General features: G+C 37.6%; 1 protein-coding gene across 5 annotated transcripts in view; it reads left to right on the top strand.

Moving 5' to 3' along the window:
* Positions 1-13,226, top strand: part of LRRC28 (leucine rich repeat containing 28) — a 191,612-nt gene extending 178,386 nt beyond the window's left edge. For all 5 annotated transcript variants that reach the window (XM_079698970.1, XM_079698973.1, XM_079698972.1 and 2 more), the window contains one exon: positions 12,902-13,226. In XM_079698970.1, the coding sequence (XP_079555096.1) occupies positions 12,902-12,974 (73 nt within the window). In that variant the 3' untranslated portion in view covers positions 12,975-13,226. The remainder of the gene's footprint in view (positions 1-12,901) is intronic.
* Positions 13,227-14,053: the final 827 nt, after the last annotated feature.

The following is a 14,053-nucleotide window of genomic DNA, read 5'->3' as shown; positions in this document are numbered from 1 at the left end:
CTGTATATTTCCCTTTTGTACTGCTTTTGCCTCATCCCAGAATTTTTTGATCAGTTATATTTCATTTTCATTCAGTTCAAAATATTTTAATTTCTCTGGAGCTTGAAAAGAATGTGTGTTTTTCTGTTGCTGGATCGAGTATCTATAAAGGTCAATTAGGTCCAGTTGATTAATGATGTTGAGTTCAACTATATTGTTTCTGATTTTCTGCTTTCTGGGTCTTTCAATTGCTTAAAGAGGGGTGTCAAAGTCTCCAGCTCTAACAGCAAGTTTGTCTGTTTCTTCTTGAAGTTCTGTCAGTTTTTGCGTCATATGTTTTGATGCTCTGTTTTTAGCTTCATACACTTTTCACATTGTTATGTCTTCTTGGAGAATTGACCCCTTTATTATGTAATGCTCCTCTTTATTTCTGATAGTTTTCCCTGTCCTGAAGTCTGCTTTGTCTGTAACAAAATAGCTATTCCATCTTTCTTTTGATTAGTGTTAACATTATATATCTTTCACCATCCCTTTACTTTCAACCAATCTGCATTTTTATGTTTAAAGTGAGTTCCTTGTACACAACATTTAATTGGGTATTGTTTTTCCATCCACTCAGTCTCTGTCTTTTCATTAGTATGTTTAGACCATTCACATTTAAAGTGATTATTGACTTAGTTGGATTAATAGCTACTGTGTTTGTAACTTTTCTATTTTTTGTATTTGTTCTTTTCCTACTTCTTTTTGCCTTTTTTGATTTTATTGAGCATTTTATGTGATTGGGTTTTATCTCCTCTCATAGCATATCAATTATACTTCTTTTCTAAAAATTTGCAGTAGTTTCCTTAGAGTTTACAATATACATTTTAAACAATCTAACTCCACCTTCAAACGATACACTATACTGCTCCACTTGTAGTACAGGTACTTTGTGACAGAATAATCCTAATTCCTCCCTGGCAAACTTCATGACATTGCTGTCATTCATTTCACTATTCATCTGTTGTAATCATGCAGTACATTGTTACCCTTATTATGTGAAACAAGTTAATTTTTAGATTGATTGAAATTATAAAAATTAAAGATTTTATTTAACTTTATTCCTTCTCCAACAACCTTCCTATTTATTTATTTATTCATTTTATTCTGAAGAATGTTTTTATTTTTAAAATTTTTATTGATGTATAGTTGATTTACAATATTACATTAATTTCAGGTGTACAACACAGTGATTCAATATTTTTATAGATTATACTCCATTTAAAATTATTATAAATACTGGCTATATTCCCTGTACTGTACAATATATCCTTATAGCTTATTTATTTTATACATAGTCGTTTATGCCTCTTAATCCCCTGTCTATCTTACCCCTTCCCCTTTCCCTCTCACTGGTAATAACTAGTTTGATCTCTATATTTATGAATCTGTTTCTGTTTTGTTATATATATTCTTTGTTTTATTCTTTAGATTCCACGTATAAGTGATAACACATAGTATTTGTCTTTCTCTGTCTGACTAATTTCACTTAACATAATACTCTCCAGGTCCATCCATGTTGCTGCAAATGGCAGAATTTCATTATTTTTTATGGCTGAATTATATTCCATTCTGTATCTTAGCTATTGTAAATAATGCTGCTATGAACATTGGGGTGTATGTATCTTTTCTTGTTTTCTTTGGTTGTATACCCAGGAGTGGAATTGCTGGATGATATGGTAGATCTATTTTTAGTTTTTTGAGGCACCTCCATACTGTTTTCCATAGTGGCTGCACCAATTTACATTCCCGCCAGAAGTGTGCTAGGGTTCCCTTTTCTCCACATCCTTGCCAGTATTTGTTATTTGTAGACGTTTCGATGATAGCCATTCTGACAGATGTGAGGTGCTATCTCATTTTGGTTTTGATTTGCATTTATCTGATGATTAGCAATGTTGAACATCTTTTCATGTGCCTGTTAACCATCTGTATATCTTCTTTTGAAAACTGCCCATTCATGTTTTCTGCCCATTGTTTAATCAGGTTGTTTGTTTTTGTTGTTTGTTTGTTTTTGATACTGAGTTGTATGAGCTGTTTATATATTTTGGGTATTAACCCCTTATTGGTCATATCATTAGCAAATATTTTCTCCAATTCAGTAGGTTGTCTTTTCATTATATTGATAGTTTCATTTGCTGTGCAAAAGCTTTTAAGTTTAAGTAGGTCCCATATGTTCATTTTTGCTTTTGTTTCCTTTGCTTTAAGAGACAGATCCCCAAAAAATGTTGCTACAGTTTATGTCAAAAGTGTTCTGTCTATGTTTTCTTCTAGGAGTTTTATGGTTTCCAGTCTTAAATTTAGGTCTTTAATCCATTTTGAGTTTATTTCTGTATATGGGGTGAGGAAATGTTCTAATCTCATTCCTTTACATGTAGCTGTCAGTTTTTCCAGCACCACTTGCTGAAGAGACTGTCTTTTCTCCATTGCATACTCTTGCCTCCGTTGTCATAGATTAATTGACCATAGGTGCATGGGTTTATAGCTGGGCTTTCTTTTCTGTTCCATTGATCTATGTGTCTGTTTTTGTGCCAATACCATACTGTTTTGATGACTGTAGCTTTGTAGTATAGTTTGAAGTCAGGAAGCATCCAGCTTTGTTCTTTTTTCTCAAGATTGTTTTGGCAGTTCAGGGTCTTTTGTAGTCATACTGAGTGAAGTAAGTCAGACAGAGAAAGACAAATATTATATATACTTATATATGGAATCTAAAAAAAGGGCACAGATGAACTTATTTACAAAACAGAAGTAGAGTCACAGATGTAGAAAACAAACTTATGGCTACCAGGGGGTAAGGTGGGGAGGAATAAATAGGGAGATTGGAATTGACATATACACCCTACTGTATATAAAACAGATAACTAGTAAGGGCCTACTGTATAAATGTGAATGGATTCAATTCCTCAAAAGAGATTCTTATGTCTTAAGTTGTGTTAAGGCAGAGAGAGAGAGGGAGGGAGAGAAAGAGAGAGAAGGTGAAAGCAAGAGAGGAAAGAATACCTTAAGACAAAATTACTTAATCTTTTGAAGACAAAAAGCTAAATTACACCAAAACAAGACAAACAAACAAAGTGGGAACAGCAGTATTATTATTGACAAACTAAAATTCAAGTTGAAAAGTATTAAATGAAAAAAATAGATTAAAAAATAAATTTTAGGATTATTTGGTCTAGTTCTGTGAAAAATGTTCTGGGTATTTTGATAAGGGTAACATTAAATCTGTAGATTGCCTTGGGTAGTATGGACATTTTAACAGTATTAATTCTTCCAATCCATGAAAAGAGGGTATCTTTTATATGTATCATCTTCAATTTCCTTCATCAATGTCCTATAGTTTTCAGAGTATAAGTCTTTCACCCTCTTGGTTAAATTTATTTCTAGGCATTTTATTCTTTTTGATGCAACTGTAGAAGAGATTATTTTCTTGAATTCTCTTTCTGATAGTCCATTATTAGTATTGATAAGCAACATATTTCTGTATATTAATCTTGTATCCTGCAACTTTACTGAATTCATTTATTCTAATTTTGTGTGTGTGTGGAGATTTTAGAATTTTCTATATATAGTATCATGTCATCCCTAGTTTTATTTAGATCTGAATTTTTTTTTTTTTTTTTTCGGTACACGGGCCTCTCACTGTTGTGGCCTCTCCCATTGCAGAGCACAGGCTCCAGATGCTCAGGCTCAGTGGCCATGGCTCATGGGCCCAGCCGCTCCACGGCATGTGGGATCTTCCCAGACTGGGGCACGAACCCGTGTCCCCTGCATCGGCAGGCAGACTCTCAACCACTGCACCACCAGGGAAGCCCTAGATCTGAATTTTTTACCTATACCCTTTTCCTCTCCCTGAAGAATTCCTTTCAACCTTTCTTGCAGGACAAGTTCACTGGCAATGAATTCCCTCAGTTCTCAGTTTGTTTGAAAAAGTCTTTATACTCCTTTACTTTTGTAGGATAATTTCACTGGGTATAAAATTCTAGGTTAGTGATTTTTTTTTCTTTGAGCACACTAAATATTTCACTGCACTCTCTTCTTGCTTGCATGGTTCTAATAAGAAGTCTACTGTGTCTTATACTTGTTCCTCTGTAGGTAATTTTTTTTCTCCTCTGGCTTTCTTCTAAGATTTCCTTTTTCTTTGGTTTTCTCCAGTTTGATATTTCTTTTTTTTTTTTCATTGAAGTATAGGTGACTTACAGTGTTGCTATACAGAAAGTGATTTTCAGTTTTATATATGTGTGTGTGTGTGTGTGTGTGTGTGTGTGTGTGTGTGTGTATATTCTTTTCCATTATGGTTTTCACAGGATTATGACTATAGTTCCCTGTGCTATGCAGTAGGACCTTGTTGTTTGTCCATTCTATATTTACTAGTTTGCATCTGCTAACTCCAAACTCCCAGTCCATCCCTCTTCCACTCTCCTCCCCTTTGGCAGCCACATATCTGTTCTCTATGTCTGTGAGTCTGTTCTGTTTCATAGATATGTTCATTTGTGTCATATTTTAGATTCCACATATAAGTGATAGAATATAATATTTCTTATGTGTAGTGTTTTTGTTTTTGATTTTTATCCTGCTTGGTGTTATTAAGTTTCTGGATCTGTCATTAATTTTGTAAAGTCCTTAACCATTATTACTTCAAATTCTTCTCTTCTTCTCTTTTCTCTCCTTTTCTTTCTAGTATTCTAATTATGCATATCTTGCACCTTTAGAAATTGTCCCACAGATCGTGGATTTTCTGTCCTATTTTTTTTTAATTCCCTGTGATAATTCTAACATCTCTGTCATATCTGAGTCTGGTTCTGAGGTTTTCTTTGTCTCTTCAGCATGTGCTTTTTCTTGCCTTTTGGCATCTCTTGTAATTTTTTTGTTGAAAGACAGACATATTGGGTAATAAGAGCTGAGCTAAATAGGCATTTAGTGTGAGATTTTATTTTAATCTGGCTAGGAGCTGAGCTGTTTTATGTTTGCTCTAGTAGGTACTAGAGGCTTCAGATTGAAATTCAGATTCCTTTAGTGTCCTTTTATGATTCTCCTTGCTTAACTTTGGGCTTCCCTGTATACTCCTCAGAGAGCCTGCATCTTGCATCTGTTTTTGTTTTTGTTTTTAAATGCAAAATTTTAATGGGAATGCATTTCTCTCATAACATTCTTCATCCTCTCCTATTTTCTCATGACTTTTCTTCCCTACTCCTATATAGTTTAAAAACTAGATCCTCGCCTCAATATTCTGTCAAGCCCAGGCTGCACTGTTGGTAAATGAGCTTTAGGAACATGGTGAGCCCCCTTCCGCCAACACCCTCAGGACTGCCCACTGCACCCCCTGCAGGCCCCTGGGTGGACCCAGTAAGATGAACCCAAGGTTTAATAGTGCTGGGATTTTATTTATTTTGCTTTTTTATTTTTATTAATTAATTTATTTTAAAATTGTATTTTAGAGTATGGTTGATTTACAATGTTGTGTTAATTTCAGGTGTACAGCAGAGTGATTCATTTATACATATACATATTTCCATTCTTTTTCAGATTCTTTTCCCATATAGGTTATTACAGAATATTGAGTAGAGTTTCTTGTGCTATATAGTAGATCCTTGTTGATTATCTATTTTATATACAGTAGTGTGTATTTTTTAATCCCAAATTCCTAATTTATCCCTCCCCACCATGTTTCCCCTTTGGTAACCATAAGTTTGTTTTCAATGTCTGTGAGTCTGTTTCTGTTTTGTAAACAAGTTCATTTGTATCATTTCTTTTAGATTCCACATATAAGTGATGTCATATGATATTTGTCTTTCTCTGTCTGACTTACTTCACTTAGTATAATAATCTCTAAGTCCATCCATATTGCTGCAAATGGCATTATTTCATTCTTTTTTATGGCTGAGTAATATTCCATGTATATATGTAGTACATCTTCTTTATCCATTCCTTTGTTGATGGACATTTAGGTTGCTTCCATATCTTGGCTATTGTAAACAGTGCTGCAATGAACACTGGGGTGCATGTATCTTTTTGAACTACGGTTTTCTCCAGATATATGCCCAGGAGTGGGATTGCCAGATCATATGGTAGTTCTATTTTTAGTTTTTTAAGGAACCTCCATGCTGTTCTCCATAGTGGTTGCACCAATTTACATTCCCACCAACAGTGTAGGAAGGTTCCATTTTCTCCACACCCTCTCCAGCATTTATTGTGTGTAGACATTTTGATGATGGCTCTTCTGACTGGTGTGAGGTGCTACCTCATTGTAGTTTTGATTTTCATTTCTCCAGTAATTAGTGATGTTGAGCATCTTTTCATGTGCTTTTTGTCTTCTTTGGAGAAATGTTTATTTAGATCTTCTGCCTATTTTTGATTGGGTTATTTGTTTTTTGATATAGAGCTGCATGAGCTGTTTGTATATTTTGAAGATTAATCCCTTGTCAGTTGCTTTGTTTGCAGATACTTTCTCCCATTCTATGGGTTGTCTTTTCATTTTGTTTATGGTTTCCTTTGCTGTGCAAAAACTTTTAAGTAATTAGGTCCCATTTGTTTATTTTTATTTTCATTACTCTTAGGAGGTGGATGCAAAAAATGTTGATGCGATTTATGTCAAACAGTGTTCTGCCTATGTTTTCTTCTAAGAGTTTTATAGTATCCAGCCTTACATTTAGGTCTTTAATCCATTTTGAGTTTATTTTTGTGTAGGGTGTTAGAGAATGTTCTAATTTCTTTCTTTTTTTTTTTTTTTACATGTAGCTGTTTAGTTTTCCCAGCACCACTTATTGAAGAGACTGTCTTTTCTCCATTGTATATTCTTGCCTCCTTTGTCATAGATTAATTGACTATAGGTGTGTGAGTTTATTTCTGGGTTTTCTATCCTGTTCTGTTGATCTATATTTCTGTTTTTGTGCCAGTACCATACTGTTTTGATGACTGTAGCTTTGTATTATAATCTGAAGTCAGGGAGCCTGATTCCTCGAGCTCCATTTTTCTTTCTCAGGATTCCTTTGGCTATTTGGGGTCTTTTGTGTTTCCATACAAATTTAAAAAATTTTTGTTCTAGTTCTGTGAAAAATGCCATTGGTAATTTGATAGGGATTGCATTGAATCTGTAAACTGCCTTGGATAGAATTGTCATTTTGACAATATTGATTGTTCCAATCCAAGAACATGGCATATCTTTCCATCTATTTGTGTCATCTTCAATTTCTTTCATTATTGTCTTACAGTTTTCAGAGTATAGGTCTTTTGCCTCCTTAGGTAGGTTTATTCCTAGGTATTTCATTCTTTTTGATACAGTGGTAAATGGGATTGTTTCCTTAATTTCTCTTTCTGATCTTTCATTGTTAGTGTATAGGAATGCAAGAGATTTCTGTGTATCAATTTTATCTATAATCCACTGTCCTTATGCTGGAGGCCATTTACTCTGGTGGTAAATGAGGGAGGGAAATGTTCTAAATTTTATGATTATACCATTATTTTAGTGGGCCTGTATTTCTAGGCTGTGACCTTCATAGATTTTTCTCATCTTGCATAGTTTGTTTTCCCCTCTTAGGTGAGATGGGCAGACTAAAGGGGGCTGGGGTGGGAAGAATGCCCTTCCGCACCTGGGATAAGGCTCTGGTAAACTCTTTCTCTGGAGAACAGTCCTTTGTTATGGAGGATGCTCTGGACATGTTACATAATGACTACTCTTTTTCTCTTCCTGAATGAGCAACAAGGGGATCTTTTACGGATTTTCACCATGATAGCCTCTAGGGTTTCTATAGGTAAAACCTAAGAATGTGTGTGTGCCACCCTAACATTGCAGCCTCAGGAGTATCTCACTCTCAGGCTTGTCCACACTCAGCCTCCAGCAATTCTAGCATCTTCTGTCCAGGTAAGCAAGTCTCAGCTGTGCCTCTGGAGTCACCTGTCTCACCAGATTTTGAAGTTGCAGTTTGCCCTATGACCTCAGTTCTCTGGTGAGTGGAGAAAAGTTGTTGATTTTCAATTTGTTCAGCCTGTTCTTGTAAGAACAGGAGTGAGGACTTGTAGGCTCTTTATGTCAGAGATGAAACCAGATGTGTTCTCTGTATATAATTTCAGTTCTTTCAAATTTGTGAGGCTTGTTCTTTGGCACAGAATATAGTCTGTCCTGGTGAATATTCCATGGGCTTTTAGAAAGAAAAAAAAAAAAAACGTGTACTTTGTTGCTGTTGGGTGGAGTGTTTTGTATATGTCAATTAGATTCTTTGGTTCATTGAGTTGTTCAGTTCTTCTACACCTGTGCTGATCTTCTGTCTGGTAGTTCTATCAGTTGCTAAGAGTAAAGAAGTTGAAGTTCCCACTCTAATTGTGAGCTTATCTATTTCTCCTTTTACTTCTATTATTTTTTAACAGCTTTATTGAGATAATTTACATACCATACAATTCACCCATTTAAAGTATACAAATCAGCATAAAAACGTTTTTACTGTAGTCACAGATACGTGCAACTAATACCACAGACAGTTTTAGAACGTTTTTCTCACCCTAAGAGAAACCTTGTACCCTTTATCTATCACCTCTCTCTTTCCCCATACCTAGCCCTAAGCAACTAGGTATTTACTTTCTATAGAAATTGATGGATTTCTCTGTCCTAATCCTTTGGATAGGAATAACAGGCTTTTCTTGGGGTTTTGGGGGGGGGGTTGTTTTTTTTGTTGTGTTTTGTTTTGTTTTGTTTTGTTTTGTTGACTCTGCCTGTTGGTGGTTCTAGGTTGGAAGCTCCTACAGCATCCTATCTGAAGTATATGGGAGGCACTAAGGAAGCCTCGGGAGTTTACCATTGCTGTGTTGCTTCTCAAGTCCCAGGGTCATAGTCCGTCTATCTTCATTCTGTCTTTCAGAGTCTTCCAATGCTTGTTTGTTGTATTATGACCAGGGTGTTTAATTGTAAGAGAAAGGACCTTGGAAGATTGGGGCTCCCAAAATGTGTTTTGCCTCCAAAATCCAAAGGGACCCACAAGTGTGTATCTGTTTCTTCAAATGGGCAGTTCTGGATGTAACTCTTCTTTTCTGTTTGAAACTTTACCAATGTAGCAGACACCTGAGCTTTTGCAGGCTTTCTCTCTCGCCTCTAGTAGGCATGTGTCATATTAAGTATCAGGTGTGCTTGCTACTTCCAGTTTGATTTCCCCTCACCAATATATATATTAATGTCTTAGTGAAGGGACTGTCTTCCTGACCCTCCCAGAGGTTTCCAGGTGGTGTCTGAGCAGGTTAGGCCGCATTGGATCCACTTCAACATTCCCATTTCTCTAAGCCTTTGATCTCCTCCCTCTAGACTGTGCAATGGAAGTTCTAGCATCTCTGTCTCATTGACTGTAGGCCTCTACTGAATCAAGACTTCTATTAACCATTATACGTACTCATACTAATACATTAAATGCTGAGGCCTCGTGAAGCACCCTTCTTGGCCTGATCCAACCTTAGACTTATTCTCACTGGCTAATGTATTATACTTAGACTCCATTTCCATGCTTACTCTCCAGATTCCTGCAAATAAAATTTGGCAAGATTCTACAACTCCTTCATGTACATAATCTCTCCCAGGAGCAGCCCTTGCAATTAACTCTCTGAATCATGCTGGGATTTTGCTCTCTCTGTGGCCCTAGAGGCAGTGAGTATTGTTCCTGCCTGAAGAAGATAGGAATTTCCTTTTTAGGTAACCACACCAGATGAAGTCAGTGAAATCTTTTTATTCAAGTGAATGCTTGTTTTCTTAGATGGTAAGAAGGGCTGTTTCTGATGTGAAGAAATGTTTAGAGATATTAGAGGTTTAAGGTCCTTAGCTTTGTGTCTACACAAAGGTTTCCATCTCAATTCTTAAGTCCTCACCCCTTCCCAACCAGAACCTTTACCTTAGCGTAAGAGACTTAGCATAAGTATACTTTTACCTGGCATGTGATTCTGCAGCCTGTACATTCAGGCCTCAGGCATGTCCCTCCCACAGCTTCATAAAATAAGAATTCCTTTAAGGCCACCATAGAAACTTTCTGATTCTCTACCTATGCCTTGAGTTAAGAGTTCAAGAAGGCACTAAGCTTATCTATTTTTTTTTTTTTTGGAAGGGGGTTGGGATTTGGGGAATCTCTTGAAGCAGTCAAAAGAAGCCATCTCCCTCCACAATCTTTGAATTCACCATGATGCCACAACAATCAAGTGCCACAGCACTTGATCTCCCAGTGCCTTACCCTCCACTGGCAGTCTTAGTGATAATTTGAGTAATCGTGATACCACAACTTCAAGTTATCAGTGATTTCCCACTTTTTCCCTGGTAATGAGGTCATTCATGCAGTTACCAACCCAATCCCAGAATCCCACTTTGATGGACTGTTTCCTTAGGCTACTCCCTACTAAATCAATCAGGGTACTGGCTGGAAAACACACAGAAGCTGGGATTTTGAAGAGAAATTAATAGAGAAGGACTATTTACAGAAGTTCAGGCAAGGTTCAGAGCACCCACAAGGATGATAAAGTACCTGGGAACTTACAGCAGTAGGAAGGTTTACCATTCTTAACCTTTTAGCATGAAGGACAAAGGAAGATCTGGAGGCTGTTGAGACTTAGAGCCCACAGGAGGGGCTGCCCAATAAAAGCTCTGGTCAGAGATGTAGAGATGGAGTGGGATAGAAATAGTCAATCTTTCCATAAAAGCAATGAAAAAACTGGCAAAACTTGTCAGAATTGAATTTTTCAGAACTCTGGAAATTAACAAAAGGCTTACAGCAATCCAGAGTGCATTTATTCAAGAAAAGTGACTGAATCTCAGAAAGAACAGAGACCTTTGTGATATTTTAACCTATAGTCCCATCTTCTAGTCTTAACCTTGAAAACCAATAATCTGCCATCACAGTTAAAACCATCAGGCGGGCAGCAACTGGAAAGGGGTGGAAGGAAGTTGGAGCATCTTCAAAGGGTGTTTCACTGAAAAACCCTACTTGCAAGCCTGTCTTTATTTCCTCAGTCAGAGATCACCAGTGCAAAAAGCCTCTTCTCTGAGGGTATTTGTCAAAAATTGTCAAAACAATTACAGGCAATTGCTTAACTTCACAGATGCCTGAGGCAGTGGGTAACTGTTGGGGCAAACAATAGACTAGCCATAAAGCTGAAAAGGAGGGCTTCCCTGGTGGCGCAGTGGTTGGGAGTCCGCCTGCCGATGCAGGGGACACGGGTTCGTGCCCCGGTCCAGGAAGATCCCACATGCTGCAGAGTGGCTGGGCCCATGAGCCATGGCCATTGGGCCTGCACGTCCAGAGCCTGTGCTCTGCAACGGGAGAGGCCACAACAGTGAGAGGCCCGCATACAGCAAAAAAAAAAAAAAAAAAAGCTGAAAAGGAAAATTGGGGGAGTAAGCTTTCCACAGGGGCTTTGAAAAGCACTAATATTTCTAGGAGTATGTAAGGTCATGTGCATGCAAAAGGATGTGAGCATGCTCAGAAAAGACCCAAGAAGGCCCTGAACTCTCACCTCTGCTTGCAGGAAGTGAGACTCTGTGCAAGCAGGAAGTGAAGGCTAAGGCAGAGTTGTCAACTGCCTGGTTGAGTGTGACTGGAGCCTAGTGAGAACTAGAGCCATACAGGAGGGTCCATCCAGGGAAGCTTTATCCTCACATCAGCCAAACCTAGCTGGAACCAGTTGGTAAGAGAATCCTGGATTAGTACAAAAATCTAAGGCACGAGAACCCATAGAAGTAGGTCTAGCTCTTGCCTTGAGATCTTTGATCATCCAAGATGAAATAATGGCAAAGCCTTTTTTGGAGAATTGTGGTGGCCCAGGGAAAAATAAAGCCTACGGAGAAACAAAATTATCAATGGTTGCCAGAGACTTGTCAGGGGGTTTGGGGGATGGGGGTTGGCTGCAAGTGGACACAAGGAACATTTGGGGATATGAGAAGTATTTTATATCTTGATGGTGGTGTTAGTTAAATAATTGCATATATTTCAAAACTCATTCAACTGTACACTTAAAATGGGTGAATTTTATTGTATGTCTATATGTAACTATACCTCTATTAACTAGACTTTTTTTTAAAAAGAAGAAAAAGAAAATATTCAACTTTTCTCTCTTCCTGCCCTTTACCCTCCTGCTATGCCTCCCTTGTCCTAATTCAGCCTGAAACCAGCAATCAGGCAGCTTTGGAGGTTGGGTCTGTAGAGGTCACCTTCTTGGATTACAGAGAAAGGCAAAGACTGAGTTGAGGGGTGAAGAAAAGAGAAAACAGTCAGCACAGGGAGTCCTGTGAAAACAAGAGTAGATTAATCTCTCCTCACAAGAGGATAGCACTTCTGGTGGGAAAACAAGGCATCCAACAACTGGAGCTGCCCAGATTGGGATCAGAGGGCTCATGACTCGCTGCAGAAAGATGCCAAGCAGGAGTCTGAGATGGGATTCCTCTGCTGTGTGGGAGAAGACCCTCAAACTACGTGATTCAGATTCTGAAATTACTTCTATAAGCAATCTGTGGGCATACATTTGTAGGATAAATTCCTTAAAATTATGTTTTTTAAGCTCTTCGATATATATGTGTTCTAGCTAAATTGGTGACTTTTTCTATTACATGATTTTTATAACGTATTTCAAATTCTGTCATTGCACTGGTTCTAGTAAGCCGAATTCAGACTGTAACATGGAAAAAGCTTACTTTTCCTTAGCTGCTAACATAGGGATGTTACGTCATCTGAAAACTGCTAATAAAATAAGCACACACATACCTCACCTGATTCCAGTGCTCAGTTTTAAAAGGAATTTACATTTCTGTTGTGTACTCTGTTGACCATACCTAATCCTTTATTTTAACAAAGGAAAAGACTGTCTCTAATGGAAAGAATTCTGAGACTTTCCTTTTGAACTCACAGTGTCCTTCTCCCCCTCTTTCCCCTTCTAGGAGGACAACTGTGAGTTTTGTGGCTTACTGCTGCTCCACCCAGTGTCTGCAGACTTTTGACCTACTGAGTTGATAAACACTCAAGAGCCTCAGGAGTGTTGCCAGCTTGACACTGCAGTTGCCTGCATATCGCACAGTGTGACAGAGGGACAGGAGAGTCCAGCCAGGCCCAACAGGCCCTTCCGATCTGTCCTGTCACACTTGGGGACTGCAGGACTCTGGAAATGTCATGATCGAGCTTCAGAGCTGAAATGCCTTCACCCTTCCCCCAAGTTGGAATATATCCTTCCCCATATTAAGAACCCTTTGTCTTCCGTGTTTTTCTTTTATGTCAGCGAGTCTCTTATGCAGACTATTTAGTTTGATGTGCCTCCCCAAATCTAATTTAGAGCAAGTTTAAGCTCCCTGAAGAACTGTAATTTGATAATATAACCAAATTAACTTTTGAACACACATACTTTCAGTGGTATCTGTAATCTTCTCATCTCTCTTTCTTTCCCCAGAGAATTATTCCCCAGAGGTTATTCTCCATGTTTTTAACAAATTTCAGTAAACCCTGTGACCTCAATAGTATTGAATAGCAGTGTGGGTGTGGCGGGGTGGGGGGGTGGTGGTGCCTGAGTTGGCTTTCAAGTTAGACTCCAGTAGGGGCTTCACGAGGGTCCTGGTACACACCCTCTGGAAAGTTACAACCTTGTTTATAAAGTTTTGCAACATATTAAGAGACTTTTGTGAGGGGTTTTAAAAATAAAACTGTAGATTATAAATGAAATACACACTTATTTTGAAAAACTACAGAAAAATAATTTTTGAATTTTATTTCCTGATACGACTTTTTTATATGAGAAGAGGGACATATGAGGCTTTAAAAGATCTGATCCTTTTCTTTCTAGATTTAAACATTTTCTGGCTACTGAGAAAGGGAGAGAAAAAACACATTAAAATACGATCTCTGGTGTTTCTTGTTAGATGGGTTATGGTTAAATTTATATTGACTTTGAAATATTTTTGCTACATATGATAAACGGGCTTCAGCTACTTCTGCTACTAGTTTTTAGCAAGGTGATTCTAAGTACAGCCTGTGCACACTTATTTAAATACCTGGTGCATTAGATCATCTTCGTTTTGACCTTAGGTTTCTTATGTACTTGA

Source organism: Hyperoodon ampullatus, assembly GCF_949752795.1.
Source record: "Hyperoodon ampullatus genome assembly, chromosome: 3".
Classification (NCBI taxonomy): domain Eukaryota; kingdom Metazoa; phylum Chordata; class Mammalia; order Artiodactyla; family Ziphiidae; genus Hyperoodon; species Hyperoodon ampullatus.
The sequence above is the reverse complement of the archived record's forward strand: the minus strand, read 5'-3'. Positions and strand labels throughout refer to the sequence as shown.